Source organism: Palaemon carinicauda, chromosome 4 (genome assembly GCF_036898095.1).
Source record: "Palaemon carinicauda isolate YSFRI2023 chromosome 4, ASM3689809v2, whole genome shotgun sequence".
Classification (NCBI taxonomy): domain Eukaryota; kingdom Metazoa; phylum Arthropoda; class Malacostraca; order Decapoda; family Palaemonidae; genus Palaemon; species Palaemon carinicauda.
The window spans coordinates 87,147,771-87,169,429 of record NC_090728.1 but is presented as its reverse complement, the minus strand read 5'-3'; the positions used below and the strand labels follow the sequence as shown (position 1 = coordinate 87,169,429).

The following is a 21,659-nucleotide window of genomic DNA, read 5'->3' as shown; positions in this document are numbered from 1 at the left end:
CTGCAATGCTTTAATTGTTCTAAATTTGGGTACCCGTCTAAGGTTTGCAAAAATGAGAAAATATGTGGTATTTGCTCCAAATCTTACCATGGAGAATGTGCACTTAGAGGTATTCAAATTGCAACTCAAATCATAAATCTACAGACAAGAGCTGCGAGCTAATAAGTTGGAGAAAGCTGCCCACAACAAATCAAATTTAAAACATATAAGTGTGGGACATGCCAAAAGACTATTGAATAAATCAAATACCTATGCTAAGGCATTAAAATCAAACCAACCTAGTACTGCCAATAGCTCTAGAAAAAGAAGTATACCATCTGATAGAATGTCAAATAACGAGGTAACCATATTACCTCCTGAGGCTTTACCACGGTGTATTAACACTAGGGTGTTGCCTATTGCTGTACAGCCTTCGTCCCCCATTACAAAAACTAGTACAAACCTCTCTCAGGCCATGACCTTGCCTGATTTGATGGAGGTTCAACTTAGGACCAACTTACCGGATGCACCTGTTGTGGGAAAGGTGCAAAAACCTATAATCCCACCATCTATTAATCGCGAAAGAGAGAGACCTCCATCTCTCTTTTCCCCCTCCATTAGAAACATTAAGTTATGACGTCAAATAAATTTGATGTTTTGTCTGTTGATGTTTTTATGAACCAGAAGATATACTGAATAAATCAGAAATACAAGTTGAGGTCCACCATCCGCCTCAACAAATAGATCAAAATGATACAAATAAAAACACAAATGTAAGACCCAACATAACAAGACCATCTCTGAAGAAACCTACAGGTAATAATGTTAGATTAAAAACTGCTAATGGGAAGACCTCATCCAAGATGTCTTCCAGAAATAATCCATAGTTTTCTCCTCCATTTTGCAATGGAACTGTCAGGTTTTAAGTGCGAAATATGAAGAACTTAAGCTCCTAATTCATGAACATTCCCCCATAATTGTATGTCTACAGGAAAGTAAGCTTGATGCTAACACTCCTAGTCCTCTAGAGTATGTTAGCTATAGAACACCATATAATCAACAAGCAGGGAGCCATGGCGGAAGTCTCAGGTACGTTCGTCGAGATGTTCCCCAAATACCTATGTCTATTCGTACACCCCTGCAAGCAGTGGTTGTACAAATCGATATAGGGAGAAAATATACAATATGCTCTCTGTACTTACCTCCAAATGATAATATTTTATATGATAATTTAGTAGAGGTCATTCAACAACTCCCTCAACTTTTTCTCTTACTGGGAGATATGAATGGTAGACATCCTTTATGGGGTGATGTTGTGGCAAACACAAGGGGCAATATTATCTCATCAATTGTGGAGAATGAGGATGTAGGACTCCTTAATACAAGAGAGCCCACACACTTCCATGTTCAGACAGGTACCTTTTCATGCATTGACCTTTCAATTGCAAGCTCTTAACTGCCTTGTTGATTTTGATTGGAGGACATTAGATGATTGGCATACTAGTGATCATGCACCAATCATTATAAACACCAACAAGGGTCTGCCTTTACAGAGATTGCCACGATGGAATCTTGACAAGGCAGACTGGGTTAAATTTTGTGAGCTAAGTGAAATCGAGGGGAGTGCAGAACAGTTTGAAAGTATTGATGATGCCATAGACCTTCTGAATGGAACTCTCCATACAGCAGGAGTCAATTCAATTACCAAAACAACACAGTTATTCAAACGACGACCAGTCCCGTTGTGGTTTTCAGAAATAACTGAACTGCACAGAGCTACAAGATCATCTCTAACACGATTGCGTAGACGCCGAACTGATGAGAATTTAATTATATACAAGAAATGTAGAGCACAGTTCTGTCTTTCCATGAAAGAAGCTAGGTGCCAGTCATGGATGTCTTTTGTTTCCTCCATTAACAATAGAACACCACCATCTTCTGTGTGGGGGAAAGTAAAAAAGATAGCTGGCAAATTCACCCCCAACCCACCACCAGTGTTGGCGTCAATGACCCTAGATGTCAGGATGCCTGAGAACCTTAAATCAATCAATCAAACCACCACCAGTGTTGAGAGTGAATGGTCAGTATGTAACTGATGCAAATGATGTTAGCAATGCCCTGGCTGATCATTTTTCAAATGTATTATGTAAGTGTGAAGAAGCTCCTGGTCACCAGTATAGGAGCATTGAAGAAAAGAAAATTTTAAATATTGCAACAGGAAGGGAAGAGTCTTATAATTCTCCATTTACTAAAAAAGAATTTGATTCCCCACTTGCTCATTGCAACGATACAGCCCTTGGACATGATGGAATTCCATATGTAATGATTAAACATGTACATTTTAATACAAAGTTATTTATTTTAAGCATTGTTAATAGAATATGGCATGATCATAGTTATCCAAGTGTTTGGGAACTAGCCATTATTTAAGCCTTTTTAAAACCCGGTAAGGACAAGTTTTTAGCAGCAAACTATCGACCAATTGCTTGTTTATGTAAAATTATGGAGAAGATGGTCAATGCAAGGCTGATGTGGTACTTTGAAAAGAAGGGTATTTTATCACCCATTCAATGTGGATTCAGAAAAATGTACTCAACAACTGATGTTTGGATACGACTTGAGTCCTCTATTTGTGAACCTTTGCTTCCAAACAGCACCATGTGACAGTCTTTTTTTTTACCTTGAAAAGGCATATGATACCACATGGAGATATGGTATACTTAACCAATTCATGACTTGGGATTGAGAGGAGGGTTTTCCAAGTGAGAGTGGGGGAAACTATCAGAGAGAAAATGTCAGAAAGAAGGAGTTCCTCAGAGTAGTGTGCTGAGTGTAACCCTGTTTGCACTATCATTTAATGGGATATTCTCAGCCATTCCCGGGATGTTCTCTCAACATTATTTGTTGATGATCTCTCCATATCATTTGCTGGAGCTAGAAAGGCAATGGTTGAGAGAAAACTACAACTCTCAATTGACAAAATTATCCAGTGGGCCGATATGAATGGATTCAAGTTCTCGACAAGTAAAACTACTATTGCACATTTCTGTTGTATCCGGGGAGTACATCCAGACCCGGATATATACATTGAAGGTCAACGGATCCCATGTGTAAGTGAAGATAAATTTTTAGGTTTGATATGTGATTGTAGGCTTACATAGGTTTCTCACTTAAAAGTGTTGGAAGCTAAATGTTTTGAGGCTCTGAATCCTTTAGAAGTATTGTCCCATACATCATGGGGGCAGACCGCAATATTATTTTAAAATCATACAAGGCCTGATTTTTTTCCAAAATTAGTTATGGATGTGAAATATACTCCTCAGCCACCCCAAGCCGGTTAAAAATATTAGATTCAATACATCATGCTGATATTAGATTGTCCACAGGAGCCTTTAGAACCACCCCTATCCCAAGTCTCCTTGTTGATGCTGGAGAGTTGCCTCTAGACCTTTACCGAATGTCTTCTATTATTCAGTATTTGTTTAGATTGCAGACTCCCTAATACTTTAGTCTTTCAGACTGCAAGCCTTGTAAGGCACTCAACATACTTTGAGTTGCACTTGAAATCTCCTCAACCTTATGGCTTTCAGGTGAAACAATTATTAAATATAATTAGAATTAAGGTGCTTCCATTTAAGGTATCATCAACGCCTCCATGGAAATTACCAGAGGTATCTTTTTGTAAATACTTCATTGGAGTTAAGAAGAATATGACTGATGTAGAATCCAGGTCTCTTTTTATGGAACATGTTGCAGAAGATAGGGGATCGACTTTTATATATACTAATGGCTCCGAATCTGATGGTGGCATTGGATTTGGAGTACAGAGTAATGGCTTTAATTGTAGAGGTGCACTTCCTCTAACAGCTTCCATATTTACTGCCGAACTGTATGGCATACTAACTGCCATTGAGAAAATAACGTTGGAAAAGGAGGGTAATTTTACAATTTTTAGTGATGCAAGGAATGTTCTTCAAGCTTCAGAAGTTTTTAATTCTAGTAACCCTCTAGTTTTAAAGATTTTAGAATGGCTTTTTATTACTGAAGTGAGAGGTATAATGGTTCGATTTTGTTGAGTTCCAGCACATGTAGGTGTATCTGGGAATGAGAAAGCAGATTTACTGGCGAAGAATGTGGCATCCTAGTTGCTACCAAGAAGGTATCCCATTCCCTGTAATGATTTCCCACCTACCATCAAGAAATTGTTTTTTAATAAATGGCAACAGCACTAGGATAATCTAGATGGCAATAAAATGAGAGAAGTAACAAATGTCATATCTCCTTGGAGGTATGACGTGATGGCCCGAAAGAGTCGTCTCCGTATTGGTCACACTCGGTTGACACACAAGTTTCTTCTGAAGGGCCAACACCAACCGTATTGCGACAACTGTTGAGTACCTTTAACAGTGAGGCATTTGTTGACAGAATGCCCTAATTATAATAACTTAAGAAATAGATATATGTTTGAGGCTCGAGGTGAGGATGGCAGGTTCATACTTGCCAAGATTCTTGGACATGATGTGTCCTACTATGCAAGTGGCATTTTTAGATTTATTTCAGAAGTAGGTCTTCTGAAAACTATTTAACTTTTATAATGACATCTTAACTTTTATGGTTTTAATTGAATTCTCTTTTATGTTTCATATATAATAAATGCTATCGGCGTCAAAGACCTTGGATGTCAGGATGCCAGAAAACTTTCAATCAATCAATCAACCAGTAACAGCAATGCCTTCAGGGGCAATGGTGCCTAGGGACGGCGGAGATAACCGGCAAGGGTTTCAGCAGAAAACACCGTGCCATAGGTGAAGGCAGTGTCTCCAGTGGCAGCACTGCCGTAAGTAGTGACGCATCGCCGGTACAGGTACTATAGGATAGTGTGCCGATAGGTGGCGGCAAAGCCGTTAGGTACCAGCACTGCCGTCAGTCTGATAGCTTACCCCTCAGAGAGAAGCATGCTGATGGCCATGGAGGGTCAAATCCCAAAGGTAACCAACCCCACAATCAACAAATTCAAATACACAGCAGTATAATGATAAAATTCATGCAATATCAGTCCCAGAAAGGCTACGATATAAAGAGAAGTGACGGCACGCGGTAGCTATACCATGCACCATATGAGCATTCCTTAACAATCCCCAGAACAGAGGCGACGGCAAGGAAGTCAGGCTCAGAAAGAAATCTAGATTCAATCCGAGGGTTATTCCAACAAGGAAGACTCTCTAGACAGAGACACTCTGGGCCGCCGCACCCTGAATCCTAGGAATCCCACGCCATCAGAAACGGCGAAGCCAGAATGAAATAAAAATAAGATGCCGCAGGTCGATCGAGAAATCTCAGAGGCTAGGAGGTAACGGCAGTACAGGTAAGTCGGCGCACCAACATGTTGAGATCACCCTTCGCAAAGGGGAGCTCCAATGGACTGCGCAGACCTAGCATGGGAGATCACGAGGGAATGCAGCATGGCAGACCAACGGATTCGCCGACGAGGGCTAGGCCAAGCCTAATAGGTCGAAAAAACCGGGGGATCAAAGGCAGGCGGGCATAGGGGCTCAGTAAACTAGTATAACTCTAAGGGTAAAATGGCCGCTGCCAACGAGTCCAGTAAGAAAGACCTGATCGCCATCGGAAAGTCCATCTCCAACTAAAACTTTACCACTCTTTAGGCTAGACTAGCTGGGACCAACACTCTAAAAGCTTAAACTTAATTACATTAATGCATGGTAAATGTATTCACAAAACAGAGCCCAAGGCATCCTAATACTAAAATAAGGCTAGCTAACGTGATACTAGTAAAATAAGACTAAGTGAACACGAAATAAAAGGGCGGTCGGGTACGCGACATGGCACCCAATGGCTAGCTGGACGCGGAGCGCCTGGTTCCCTCTTCGCCTAAAAAGTTAAATAAACACTCCCCAAGGGGATCTAAAACAGTTATAGCTAATTCAAACTGTAAAAAAAGAGGGTTCTCAACTTAGCTGACAAAGAGGAAGCCATCATGCGAGGAATTACTCCAAAAAGAGCTGAAAAAGGCGCACTTGAAAAACTACGTACAAAGTAGGAACGCTGCGAACAAAGGAGTGGCTTCATCAGAGACGAACAGTACTATGAGGGGAGAGGATTTGTAACGGCTCCTCACCTATCCTTCTCCTTAGATTCCTAGACTGGGTTAAGTCTATTAGGGGTGCAGATATCTATGGTTATCTACAGATACGTCCCTGATTATACACGATATCTTAGGATAGTCGTTCCGGGGGTTAGAACCCTGTGATACCTGACGGTAATTCTCTTGTAATATCACCTGAAGAAATATTATACAGTAGGAAGCTGCCGGAGGGACCTTCCATCAGGACGACATGGCTTGAGCCCAAAAAACTATTTTAAAATTATACAAGGCCTTAATTTTTTCCAAAATTAATTAATGGTGTTAAATATACTCCTCAGCCACCCCAAGCCGATTAAAGATATGAGATTCAATACATCATGCTGGTATAAGATTGTCCACAGGAGCGTTTAGAACCTCACCTATCCCAAGTGTCATTGTTGATGCTGGAGAGTTACCTCTAGACCATAACCGCATGTCTTCCATTATTCGGTATTGGTTTAGGTCACAAAGACTCCCCAACTCTTTAGCTTTTCAAACTGCAAGCCTTGTAAGGAACTCAACATACTTTGAGTTGTACCCAAAATCTCCTCAATCTTATGGCTTTCGAGTTAAACAGTTATTAAACAGTTTTGATGAAATTAGAGGTAAGGTACTTCCATTTAAGATACCATCAACCCCTCCATGGAAATCACCACAGATATCTTGCTGTAAATATTTTATTGGTGTTAAAAAAACATGACTGAATTAGAAGCTAGGTCTCTTTTTATGGAACATGTTGAAGAACATAAGGAATCAACTTGTGTATATACTGATGGCTCCAAATCTGATGCTGGCATTGGATTTGGAGTATATAGTAGTTCTTTTGACTGTAGAGGGGCACTTCCTCCAATATCTTCCATATTTACTGCTGAATTATATGGCATACTAACCGCTCTTGAGAAAATAGCGTTGAAAGGGGGGGGGGGCAATTTTACCATTTATAGTGATTCAAGAAATGTCCTTCAAGCTTTAGAAGGTTTTGATTCTAGTAACCCTTTAGTTTTAAAGATTTTAGAGTGGCTATTAATCATTGGCCTGAAAGGTATAACAGTTCGATTCTGCTGGGTTCCGACACACATAGGTGTGTCTGGAAATGAAGAGGCAGATTCGCTGGCAAAGAGTGCTGTAGCCAAATTGCTTCCAAGGTGGTCTCCCATTTTTTGTAATGATTTTTTACCAGCAGTTAAGAATTCTATTTATAATAATTGGCAACAGCATTGGAATAGTTTTAAGCGAAAATAAAATGAGAGAAATATTGATTGGTATATCCTCTTGGAGGTACTGTATAATGGGATGCCCCGAAAATGGGAGACTACTCTTTGTCGTCTCCGCATTGGTCACACTCGAATGACACACGAGTTTCTACTGGCTGGCCAACACCAACCATATTGCGACGACTGTTTGATACCCTTGACGGTGAGACAATTGTTGATTGAATGTCCCACTTTTAGCACTGAAAGAAATAGATATCTGTTTGAGGCTCATGGTGAAGATGGCGGGTTCATCCTTGCCAAGATCTTTTGACATTTGACATGATGTGTTATACGATGCTAGTGGCATTTTTAAATTTATATCAGAAGCAGGTCTTCTTAATGCTATTTAACTTTTATAACATATTTACTTCTAGTGGCATTTTTAAATTTATGTCAGGAGGTCTTCTTAATGCTATTTGACTTTTATAACATATTTACTTCTCTTGTTTTAATTGAATATTATTTTAATCATTATTCATAATAAACTATATCGGCGTCAATGACCTTCGATGTCAGGATGCCAGAGAACTTCAAATAAATCTCCTTGAAGGTATAGCATGATGTCCCACAAGTGGGAGACTACTCTTTGTCATCTTTGCATTGGTCACACTGGGTTGAGACACAAGTTTCTGATGACGGGCCAACACCAGCCATACTGTAATGACTGTTGGGTACCTATGATAGTGCAGCATTTGTTGACCGAATACCCCACTTACAGCACCGTAAGCAATAGATATCTGTTTGAGGCTCGAGGTGAGGATGACAGGTTTATCCTTCCCAAGATTCTTGGGCTGGATGTGTTGTTCTATGGTAGCAGTATTTTTAGATTTCAGAAGCAAGCCTTCAGAAAGCTATTTAGATTTTATAAGGACATCTTCACTTTTATGGTTTTAAATTGAATATTCTTTTATTCTTTAATTATAACAAACAATATCAGCTTCAGCAACCTTTGATGTCAGGATGCCAGAGAACTCCAAATCAATTAATTATTTGGTGCAATTCTATATTTTTGTCCAGAGAAATCTAAAGACTTGGTATTTGCATTTGCATTTAATAACCAAGGGTAGGCTCTGATTTGGCATGGATTAGTTCTGTATAAGTAGAGCATATTTATTACTACATTTTATTCGTCTGAAAAATGTTATTCCATTTATATATATATATATATATATATATATATATATATATATTAATGACAATAATAACAGTATTACTATATAGTACCTATGTATGTTGGACATAGACTAAGAATTTGGGACGGCTGCTGTTGGCAAATACACAAATGAAGGGTGTAAGAAAAAGTTTGTTTTTATGGTGAAAACTTAAGTTTTATTTAGGTTTTGTGTTCTTTAACTGACAACCTCTTAAATTTCTTTTCAGGCTCAAGATGGAAAGAAATGAGTTTATTCTACATTCCTAGATTGCTAGCTTGAGGTGAATAAGTAACAAATTGTAAATATTGTATTTGTAATTTCATAGGATCTATTACCCCATAAGATGGTTTTACTTAATATCTAAGAACTACAACGTACTTCTTAGATATGTGTTCCGTTATCATGAGTTTTATTCATGTTTGTTAAATGGTGGCAGCCTTTTACTGTACTAAGGTAGGCGGAGGAAGCATTTCGTGCCCTCTTGTCCTTTTTTTGTTTTGTTTTTGTTCAAAGTTGCCATAGTTGTCCTATTTTAGTGTTTTTTTCATTCAAGTAAACTGCTTTTTGATCAGTATAATTTAATTGTAAATTTTCATGTGATATACGTAATTTAAAGTTGAAGAAATATGTGCTGTTTGTGCAACATTATTTTTAGTTTTTGATTATGAATTATACTGTACTTATTTGCACACTGTAGGGAAGTATATAGTCCAGTACATATTAATTTGCAAGATTCATTGGAATGTGAAACACTTAGAATTTTTTTTTTTAAATCATAGATGTTATATCATATGTACTTTAGAAATATCAGGTAATATTATTGTTCTTGTAAAGGAACACTTGCTGAATTGGAGAAAGATATCGTTTTTATTGTTACTTTTATATTTTTTTATTTCTTCAGTATTTTCTCGTTAAACGTTGATTCCTAAGTGTTAGACAATTATAGTCTTTATTTTTATGGTAAGTGGATGCAATAGCATTTATAGAAGTGTTTTGCACTAATTGCTTCTAACAGAAAAGTGGAGATGAAAGGCAGGGGATAGTATTACCTTAATTTGTTTTACCATTATACAGTAGTATGAAGACTTATTTCAGCACTTAGTGTATATAGAACTTGAAATAGTGTTATAGTACAGTTCTTATATTTATGGTTACTGTAATTAAGATAGCCTTTATGAGAAATTATGGAGATATGATAGGCATACCGTGTAAGTCTTTATATTGCTTTCTCTTATGCTCATATCTTGAGTTGTATAAAGTCTTGGTAACCTAGACAATTATATTTTTCTCTCTAATTCACTGGTGACAAAACAAATACAGTACTCCTCCCAGTGATGGATAAAGCTGTTGCTACATCTCAACTTTAACTATAATTTCATTAGTTGTAAATTGTAGTTGATTCCAGTCTTGTAATTAAAGAAATTATGTGCATGTATGTTTCAATTGTATTATAATGGAATTCAAAAGTATCTAAGTAAAATAGTTTTCACACTGAGATCTGATTTTCAGATTTTATTATTATTATTATTATTATTATTATTATTATTATTATTATTATTAGACAGATGAAATAATCTATGTACTATACTGTTATGAAATTTGGTTGAATACATACAGGTACAGTATATTTATAGATTATTTTACAAAAGTTTCATGTGTTCTCGGCCCTATTAGAATTTAATACTTCAAACAGTGAAGCTTTAGATTTGAGTAAGTGTAGTGGTCATTCATTTTGTCATTGCTTTACTGTACAGTATAGTGAAATCAATTTGAGTATTTATTTTTGTCTTGAAGTTTGTGGAACCTTTTGGTAACTCAATATTTGCAAAAAAAAAATAATTTGTATGAAGGGAATATTTTTTTTTATTCAAAGTACTGTATATTGTGTCACTGATTAAAAGCCTTGAAAATGGAGTAGTGTGCATTTTAAGCAATCTATAGAAAGCTTTTTCATATAACGAACCATGATCCTATTTTTGAGGTTGTAAATATCACTTCTTTTAGAATTTAGCAGAAGTGAAATTTAAGATTTAAGAATTGTGTTCATGTGACTAAAGATTTTTTTTGTGGATTTTAAGCTTGATTCGTACAAACAATTTATCTTGAAAAATCCCTCATGAATTTGTATAAAATTTCATCAGTCATCCTTCAAGTTGGGATTAAATTAAGATTGAATAAACAATTGAATTTATATAAGTACCAGATTATTGATACTTTTACCCTTTTTATCACTCATACTCCACTAAGAATAGAACATTATTATCTTCCAACTGCCTCTTATAAACATTATTTGAAACAAAGGGTAGAAACTTTTAAGGGAACATGTTCTCAGTTGGAGACAATGATAATTGTAGAATTGGTATGATGAGAACCAATTTATTCTGCACCTGAAAAAAAAATATATTGTGGATTATTAAAAGAATAAAAAAGAAAATTCAGTCAGGTACAGTATTTGGAATTTTAGATTTGATAATTTTGAACTAGGGGCTTTCTGTAAATGTACATAACAGTACAGTATATCCAAAGTTATGAAGCAAAGGCAAAACTACTCAAGTATTTTTAATGTTCTACCAACCTTAACATAATTTGGACTCCAATTTTAAGGATTATCACATCATAATGAACAAATATAAATAATGTACTAAAAGTGTATGTACACTTAACCCTCTGCTTTAGCGTATTATTACTATCATGCATACTTAAAAAGCTGCACAAATTCCTTCATCGTGCCCTAAATGACTGCTATAGTGCACCCTGGTTAGTCAGGAAATTCAAATATTGCGAGCTCCGTCAGTGAGTAGATAAATTAAATGGCCAATATATTATGTTTTGTTTTTATTTATTTAACAGTTACTGGTATTTTTTTATTAAAGTAATTTTGTTAAAAAGATGTAAATATAGGGTAAATTAGGAGTAGAATTTGAGGTCAGGGTATCAATACGACAAATTCGCTGATTAGTATTTTTCCTTAACTAATACAAACCTTTGCAGTAGCTATTTATTTGGATGTTACTTCTTACGGTAGCTGGAAGGCAGCCATTAGATTTCAAGTACGAGGTGGCAACCCTACCTAACCACTACAGTGGGTAGGTAGGGGGGGTTGGCGGAAGGCTACCAAGCCACCTATATCTACTCACAGTTCAGTGAACCACGTCACTTTTTGCTTGCAGGCAGGACTTGCTAGGGGACAGGTGATGGTGGCCAATATATATAAATAGCTACAGGTCTGTATTAGTTAGGGAAAAATACAAATCATCTCTGAATTTGTCATTTGTTCCCATACTAACAAACCTCCTGCTATTTATTTGGATGACTCACTCTTAGAATGACTTCTAAGAGTGAGTCATCCAAATAAATAGCGGAAGGTTTGTTAGTATGGGAACAAAGGACCCGGGTTTCCCTACTACAGTATTAGACTGTAATCAAGGGAAACCTTGAACCTCGCATATCAATACCAGTGAGTATGATAGCGGCCTGAGCAACTAACGTAGTTGTGAGAGATGTCATATAAACGTCTAGGTAAGAAGATGCTCCAAGTTAAAATAGGAGCCTTCCAAACAAAAAGAAATTCCTAAGGCCTACCTCGCAGGAGGCACTGGGGACATGTCCGAGTATATGTAAAACATACATGGTTACATAAGTGAAGTAGTAATTACCTGCAGAAGTTGAAGCCAGCTTTGCAAAGGTACCCATGGCGCTATTCCTCAAAAGGGGGGAAGATGATGAAAGTAAAAGAGCCAGGCATACTTTCATTCAGCCCAGTCTTACCTCGGGTAGCCGATGACTTCAACTTTCTGCTACTTGTCCAACCAGGAGCCCCAGGTATTATTAAACCACTTATTGTGTCACCACCACAGAAGTGATAGAGAAAACGTATCAGGTCTTCACCTCTCCCTACCCACAAGACTTGTGGGTAGGGAGAGGTGAAGATTAGACATGTATCCCCCCTACCAATGACACGGTTTGTGTCCCAAAGGAGAAGCTCGAGAGTGCAATGGACCACAGGAGTTATAGAGAAACGTGACAGGTCTTCTGTGGATCACGTCTAGTAGGTGGGGTGAGGCAATGAACACATATTTTCAACCTACCAATGGCATGGTTTGTGCTTGAAAACGTTATGAACGGATTCTCCCTAAAACGCACAGAGCTCTGGTCATGTCTATGAGGAGAAGAAGAAAGATTCTGTGACTGGATTAGGACCTGAGTCTCCGTCACAAACAATATCCTTACAACCTCTTTTGACCTTCTTAGGGTTAGCGAGGCATGCTGAACCTAAGGAGCAAACTCCATTGTTTTCCTGAGGTATGGCCTCAAAATAATCACTGGCTTGAAAAAGAAAAACAAAGATGAGTGTCTGACCCAGTGTGCTATACCCTTGGGGCTAGGTAACCACTTTCCTCAAGGTAATTACCTGTGTTACAGTTTTGATATCAAGCGGTGGGTTCCCAGGTGGAGGGCTTGGATCTGAGGTTCAAGCTGCCTGGAACAAAATAGGATGTTACTTGGTTTTTCGCCATAAGCGAGAGACGTTGAGGGAGATCCATAGAGTACATCTCTCTTTCAGTCGAGTTTCACACTGGGAAAGACCTGTCTTCCGGATCAGGGGAAGATCTTCAGTCTAGAGCTACCCGTCCCATAGACGGCTGTATTACCCCCTACGGGTAACTGGCTCAAACTCTATGGAGAGCACCCTCTTAATGAGAGAATGCCTTGATGCAGTCATGTGGTTTCTTCATATTGTTGAAGAATTGTGACGGGCAAGAGGGCTCTTAAAATTGGGGAAATTGCTCCCCAAGTTCTAATCTAAATTTCTCTCCCTTTCCTCTATTCCTTCTGCTCAATATTACTTCGACCTTCTCCTAATTTTATCAACTTTCTTGTGTCTTGCTGTCCTTACTCTGAGTATTATTTCTCTTAAGTTTATATATATATATATATATATATATATATATATATATATATATATATATATATATATATATGTAGATGTATGCATATACTGTTTATAATATCTATTTTATTTGTTCATTTATTTTTATTTTATTCAAATGGCGTGGACATTTCCACATTCGTTATTACTGCCTGCTTAGATGAATGGGAGAAGGGATCACGGTTGGGAGGTATTTGCATTCAAAGCTATATATGAGAGTATTGGGGTGACTCTTGGCTTCTGGCCGGAAGCCCATCATTACAGATATGGGGAGGATGATTCCATATTTCCTCGGTCTAAGTCCTAACAGGCGGGTTTAGCTTACACCTGTGCTTCCATATCTGTTTTAGTGCTATCCTTCAGGTAGGGTATGGAGTGGACCATCTGGAAAGTATACTCTCATTGTGCCGATAGTGGAGAATGCAAATTTCCTTTCCAATGTATGATACTCTCTTAAAATTCTAAAGCAGGTAAACCAAAAAAAGAAAGAAAAAAAAAACGAAGAAAATCCTACTCAACTATGGACCCTTCAAACACTGACTTCCCCTCCCCTGGATATGCTGACCCCCCCAAAAAAAAAACTGTTGACAACCTCTAATAATTAGAATAAGGAAAGTTCTGTTGATGACCTCGGAACGGAAAGGACCATTCTACTAATATTCCAAAATCGAGTAATTTGGGTAACACAGGGAAACTTCGAATCCTTCATGTTACCCAAATTCCAATAGAGACAAACTACGATGATCTATATAAAGCATTTGAATGCTATGGATGTATAAAAGAAATAAGGATGAAACTTGAAGCTGAAAAATGGGATTCATGGATATCTTACAGTAGTTAGGACAAAGCATTTAGTGCAATAAGTAACTTGAAAAATATTAAAATTAATAACTTGAATGTCGCGGCTGCTCTCTGCGATAAGGTACCAAAAGATTTGGATGTGTATAGGCCTGCCGACTGGTTGGAAAAAGACGCAGATTTAGTTATGCCCTCCCAGAGAAAGCCAAAACCACCGATGTGGCTTATAGCTGAATCAAAGGGGGTTACAAGGAATTATTTTAAAATATGCAAATTAATTCAGAAAAAAGTAGGACCTATTGCACCAGGCGATATATCTCGTTTTGGAAAAAATAGTTTCCTTATCCATGCCAAATCAAGTAAGTACACAGTCTGTAATACAGTCCAACATGAAAACAAGTAATGATGACCTTAGTTAGATGTCAAACCCCACCTAAATTTTAGCTACGGGAGGGGGTTATTTTTAACAGAGATCTGTATAAATTTACAGAGGAGGAGATACTGGCCATGTATCCACTAAATGTGTGGAAAGTTCACAAAGTCCCAGGTACATCAATGATAATTCTTACATTCCAGAATGCTGATGTACCATTCCATATTACTATTGAAAACGAAATAATTAAAGTACAACCATTCTAGCAGAAGCCACTGCAGTGTTTTAATTGTTTTAAATTTGGACACACATCTAAGGTTTGTAAAAATGAGAAAATATGTGGTATTTGCTCCAAATCTTACCATGGAGAATGTGCACTTGGAGAGAGGGGTTTAAATTGCAACTTGAATCATAAATCCACAGACAAGAGCTGCGAGCGGTGTAAGTTGGAAGAAGCTGCCCTTAACAAATCTAGTTTGGAACATATAAGTGTGGGACATGCCAAAAGACTATTAAATAAATCAAATACCTATGCTAAGGCATTAAAATCAAACCCACCTAGTACTGCCAATAGTTCTGGAAAAAAAAGATATACCACCTGATAAAATATCAAATAACGAGGTAAGTATATTACCTCCAGAGGCTTTACCACAGCGTATTAACACTAAGGCATTGCCCATTTCTGTACAACCCTCGTTCCCCATTACAAAAACTAGTACAAACCTCTCACGGGCCATGTCCTTGCCTGATTTAATGGTGGTTCCACTTAAAACCAACTCAACTGATGCACCTGTAGTGGGAAAGGTGCAAAAACCTAGAAACCCACCATCTTTTAATCGTAAAAGAGAGAGACCTCCATCTTTCTCACCCCCCTCCATTAGAAACATTAAAGTTATGACATGAAATAAATTTGATGTTTCTAATGAACCAGAAGATAAACTGAATAAATCAGAAATTCAAGTTGAGGTACACCATCCGCCTCAACAAATAGATCAGAATGACACAAAGAAAAGTACAAACGTAAAAGCCAACATATCAAGACCATCTCTGAAGAAACCTACAGGTAATAATGTTAGATTAAAAACTGTTAATGGGAAGACCTCATCCAAGATGTCTTCCAGAAATAATCTGTACTTTTCTCCTACATTTTGCAATGAAATTGCCAGGGTTTAAGGGCCAAAATATGAAGAACTTAAGATCCTAATTCATGAAAATTCCTCCATAATTGTATGTCTACAGGAAAGTAAGCTTGATGCTAACACTCCTAGTCCTTGAGAGTATGTTAGCTATAGAACACCATATAATCAACAAGCAGGGAGTCATGGCGGAAGTCTCATGTACGTTCGTCAAGATGTTCCCCAAATACCTCTTTCTATTCGTACACCCCTGCAGGCAGTGGTTGTATAAATCGATATAGGGAGAAAATATACAATATGCTCTCTGTACTTACCTCAAAATGATAGTATTTTATGTGATGATTTAGTAGAGGTCATTCAACAACTCCCTCAACCTTTTCTCTTACTGGGAGATATGAATGGTAGACATCCTTTATGGGGTGATGTTGTGGCAAACACAAGGGGCAATATTATCTCATCAATTGTGGAGAATGAGGATGTGGGACTCCTTAATACAGGAGATCCCACACACTTCCATGTTCAGACAGGTACCTTTTCATGCATTGACCTTTCAATTGCAAGCTCTAACTGCCTTGTTGATTTCGATTGGAGGACATAAGATGATTGGCATACTAGTGATCATGCACCAATCATTATAAACACCAACAAGGGTCCGCCTTTGCAAAGATCACCACGATGGAATCTTGACAAGGCAGACTGGGTTAAATTTTGTGAGCTAAGTGAAATCGAAGGGAGTGCAGAACAGTTTGAAAGTATTGATGATGCCATAGACCTTCTGAATGGAACTCTCCATACAGCAGGAATCAATTTAATTCCCAAAACCACGGGATTATTCAAACGACGACCAGTCCCGTGGTGGTCTTCATAATTAACAGTCTTGTACAGAGCAACCCGAAAATCTCTGACTAGATTACATAGACGCCATACTGATGAAAATTTGATAACATACAAAAAGTGTAGAGCACAGTTCCGTCGTGCCATGAAAGAAGCTAGACGCCAGTCTTGGGTGTCATTTGTTTCCTCCATTAACAGCAGAACACCACCATCTTATGTATGGAGGAAAATAAAGAAGATTGCCAGCAAATTTACCCCAAACCCACCACCAGTGCTGAAAGTGAACAGTCAGTATGTGACTAAAGCAAATGATGTTAGCAATCCCCTGGCTGATCATTTCTCATATGTATCTTGCAAGTGTGTAGCAGCTCTTGGTCACCAATATAGGAGCATTGAAGAAAAGAGAATTTAAAATTTTGCAACAGGAAGGGAAGACTCATATAATTCTCCGTTTACTGAAAGGGAATATGATTCCGCACTTGCTACTTGTAACGATACAGCCCCTGGACCCGATGGAATTCCATATGCAAGGATTAAACATGTTCATTTAAATACAAAGTTATTTTTTGGGCTCAAGCCATGTCATCCTGATGGAAGGTTCCTATAGTTAGCTTTCTAAGGGATATTTGACTTCAGTGATATTCCCAGAGAATTAACCGTTAGGTCTCCAGAATTCTAACTCCTGGTGCAAATATCCTTAAAATTTCTTTTAAGGATATCGCATAATATCAGAGGATGTATATCTTGATACGACACATAGCAATCCTCACCCCGAATAGCGTTTTCCCTTCGAGGGGGAAAGTGGCAAAAATAGAAGGGGAGCTGTTATCAAGGTACTCTTCCACCTGTACTAATATTGAGTATCTAGATGGCGCCTATTCCTATATTCGTAGTGGTTTCGCACAGTGGTTTTCCCTATGGCTCTAACGTTTGTGCTCGATTTTACGTATTTAACTATGCAATCTCCAGCTTCTGTCTCCGGAAAGTTGAGTATTTATTCTTTACAGTGTATAATTTTTAGCTCCTGTTTCACAGTGAAATTAGAGTAATTTTAAGTGTTTGGAGCTTAGCCGATCACCGGAGGCGCCATGGGCGCTGTCGTTCATAACGTATGTGTTATTTAGTTAGACGAACGACTTTCCCGGTTGTAATAGAAAGTATATTTTTGAAGCTATTCAATTAAGTAATTACTAGGATGTTATATTATGTTGATTGTATTCTTTAGAGTTTCGGCGATTTAGGTAACCGAACCTCGCCCGCACTAGGCTTCCTAGCCTACTCGCTTCAGTTTACTGTCATGCATGATATAAGTCTACATTCCTATTGGTAATAGCATTAATAAAATATAAGCTATTTAGGCACATTATACTTGTAAAGATATATACATATAATTGCATATATTTCCTCTTCCTATCGATTGTATACGTTAAGAGTTTCGGTGATATGGGTAACCGGAGTCGCAACCTGCGCTAGGCTAGCTAGCCTGTGCGCTTTAGTATACTTTCATACATGTTCCCGGTTTACCTTCGTATATCGTTTTATCAATTCATAAGGAGATAGATATCTCCTAGAATTATTATATAACTCGATACTCGTTTCCTGTGGAGATTTAAGGGTACGTATTCCCTTCTCCCTCTGAGTGCCGCCCCGGCGACAACCCTATTTTTGGGCTCAGGCCATGTAGTCCTGATGGAAGGTTCCTTTAGTAGCTTCCTAAGGGTATATATGACACAAGTGGATATTCCCAGAGAATTAAACTAAAGGTTTCCAGAATTCTAACTTCTGGCGAGAGTACCCTTAAGGTTGCCCTTTAGGATATCGCATAATAACGGGACGTATTCTTGACACGCCGTATAGCTATCTGCACCCCACATAGCATTTATGCTTCAAGGGGGGAATTAGTGGCAAGATATGGGAGGAGCTGTTACAAAGTTCTCCTCCTCCGTTACTGTTATGGGTACTCGGAATACGTCATATACGCCGGCCATCTTGCTGACGTCATCACTGCCCGCCAACTCCATTCCTTTCGTAGTAGCGTCTTTGACCAGGTGTTTTTCCCAGTTGTTTCGCTATTTACTGCAACCATGTCGTAATCTTCAGCTTCTTCTGTCTCTGGAAAGTTGAGTATTTACTGCTTATACTGTATAATTTAGCTCTAACCGTAAAGTAACGTTTTTCTATCGAAATAGGTATTGCTCGACTTACAACCTATGCGACATGCGACTATTCAACTTTACGACCATTTTCTTTCAGGGTGATGACGTCATAAGTTTATCGGAAATAGGACGAATAATTCCTTGAAAATAATCTATTTTCTTGTATACATATAAACTGATTTATCTTGGTAAATTATTATTTTCTTTTATTGTTAATATTCAATATTTATTTTCAGTTAGAAATACATTAAGAAAAGTTTCAATATCTGTCGAGTTCATATTATGTCTGGTGACGTCACATCACCGGCGGAAAGCGTCAGGGCAATACAGTGATTTCCTTCCAATAGGCTAACGATTCATATTAGTATTTCCTTTATCGATATATTAAATAATGATACAAAGTATTTTGAGGATGTGTATCGGTTGTCATGAGTACTACATAGCATAAATTTGACTGTACGCTACTTTTTTAATCTCTGATAATGGATCGATGTTTATCTAAAGAAAATATACTATTAGGGCAAATATTTTCTTGAAAATAATATATTTCCTTTTACATTATAAAAAAATACTTTTGTTTGTTAAGTTAGTATTTTCTTTTCATTTCTTGCGAGAAACAAAGAAAATGAATTTACATATTTTGCAAGTCATGCTTCGTAGAGATTACTGTATGTCACGTGACTTGTGACGTCATGTATCTGGCGGAAGCGCGCTGACAAACCGAATGATTTCCTTTCATTGTTACCGAGTAATCTTATTACAGCATTCCCATCATCGAAACACCCAGTAACGATATCAAGTGTTTTAGTGGTCTGTATCATTAGTTATAAGATTAGTACAACTTACCGTAAATTTAAGAAAAAAAAGTCTGATGACGTCATATTTCTGGCGGAAGGCGAGAGGCAAATCTAGTGATTTCCTTCCGATGCGTTACTATTCCCATAATCGAAACATCGAATAATGATATATAGAATTTTTTAATAATTTAAAAAAAAAATATGAAGATACAGCTGAATTAAAAACAAAATGCACAGAGAGAGAGAGAGAGAGAGAGCGTATTCCTTTTATAAATAATAATAAGGTCTATAAACGAACTGTATGGAAAATGTGATACCCTATAACATATTGGCGCTGATGTAATATGCATTATGAAGATATTTCGAATGTCAAGAAATTATATAAATCAGTGTTATTCGCACTATATATATGCTCATAATAGTAATACGGCAGCGTGACCTTGAGATCAGCTGATGCCAACCGAAAGTAAATTAAAAGTATTTGTTGATTATTGATATGCTCAAGAAATTGAAAAATAAAATATAAACGTTCTTTAATATAAGACAATTAAACACAGTAATGTCTAATGAAATATAAAGGCTTAATATTGAACTACAATACTGTGTGAAGCTTTAAAAATGAACTACCCGTATGCGATTGCGAGAGCGAGCACCCACACACACACACAGAAAGAGCTATAGTCTTTGGCTACAACGGTTTCGCATTATACCTAATGATTAGACGAACTGTATGGAAACTGATTACCTGTAACATATTGACGTTGATTTAATATTCATCATGAAGATATTTCTAATAAGTTAAGAAATGATAAAAAAAAAATATGCCATACGTATGTACGCCATATTTTGATACGGTAGGTAGCGGCACTTTCAGATCAGCTGATCATAACCAAAGGTAAACAAAATTTTCAGTACTCGATTGTAAAATTCTTCCAAAATTGATGAATAGAATACAATAATACATTTATAGAGCATATGATATCCTATAAAACAAGAAAATGGAATAATGATAGACAGTAAGAAAATATTGACAAAATATGATCCAGATGATTGCCGAATCATAACGTATCAAAATAAATCTACGGAAACTAAACTTTCTAGTTCGACATACGGCCAACTCGACTTACGACTCATCTCTCAGTCAAAATAAATCTACGGAAACTTCACTTTTCTAGTTTGACATACGGCCAACTCGACTTACGACTCATCTCTCAGTCCCTATCTCGGTCGTAAGTCGAGCAATACCTGTATATATATATATATATATATATATATATATATATATATATATATATATATATATATATATATATATATACATATATATACATATACATATATATACATATATATATATATATATACATATATATACATATATATATATATATATACATATATATACATATATATATATATATATATATATATATATATATATATATATATATATACATATATATATATATATATATATATATACATATATATACATATACATATATATACATATATATACATATATATATATATATATATATATATATATATACATATATACATATATATATACATATATATATATATATACATATATATATACATATATATATATATATATACATATATATATACATATATATATATATATATATACATATATATATACATATATATATATATATATACATATATATATATATATATATATATATATATATATATATATATATATACAGTGAACCCTCGCTACTTCGCGGTTCGACCATCGCGGATTCACCACTTCGCGGATTTTTTCCATAACCCATAAATATACAGTAATATATATATATATATATATATATATATATATATGTATGCATGTATTTATGTATATATGTAGGTATGTATATGTGTATACATATAAATATATATATATATATATATATATATATATATATATATATATATATATATATATATATATATATATATATATATATATATATATATACACACACACATATATATATATATATATATATATATATATATATATATATATATATATATATATATATATATACATATATATATATATCTAAAGTAGGAAGATGTGATGTAG

At 36.4% G+C, this 21,659-nt stretch overlaps 1 protein-coding gene across 1 annotated transcript in view; it reads left to right on the top strand.

Annotated features, from left to right (window-relative positions):
• Positions 1 to 10,065, top strand: part of garz (Sec7 domain-containing protein garz) — a 329,166-nt gene extending 319,101 nt beyond the window's left edge. Inside the window, exon 16 of the mRNA XM_068371820.1 lies at positions 8,758 to 10,065. Within this exon, the coding sequence (XP_068227921.1) occupies positions 8,758 to 8,778 (21 nt within the window). The 3' untranslated portion in view covers positions 8,779 to 10,065. The remainder of the gene's footprint in view (positions 1 to 8,757) is intronic.
• Positions 10,066 to 21,659: the final 11,594 nt, after the last annotated feature.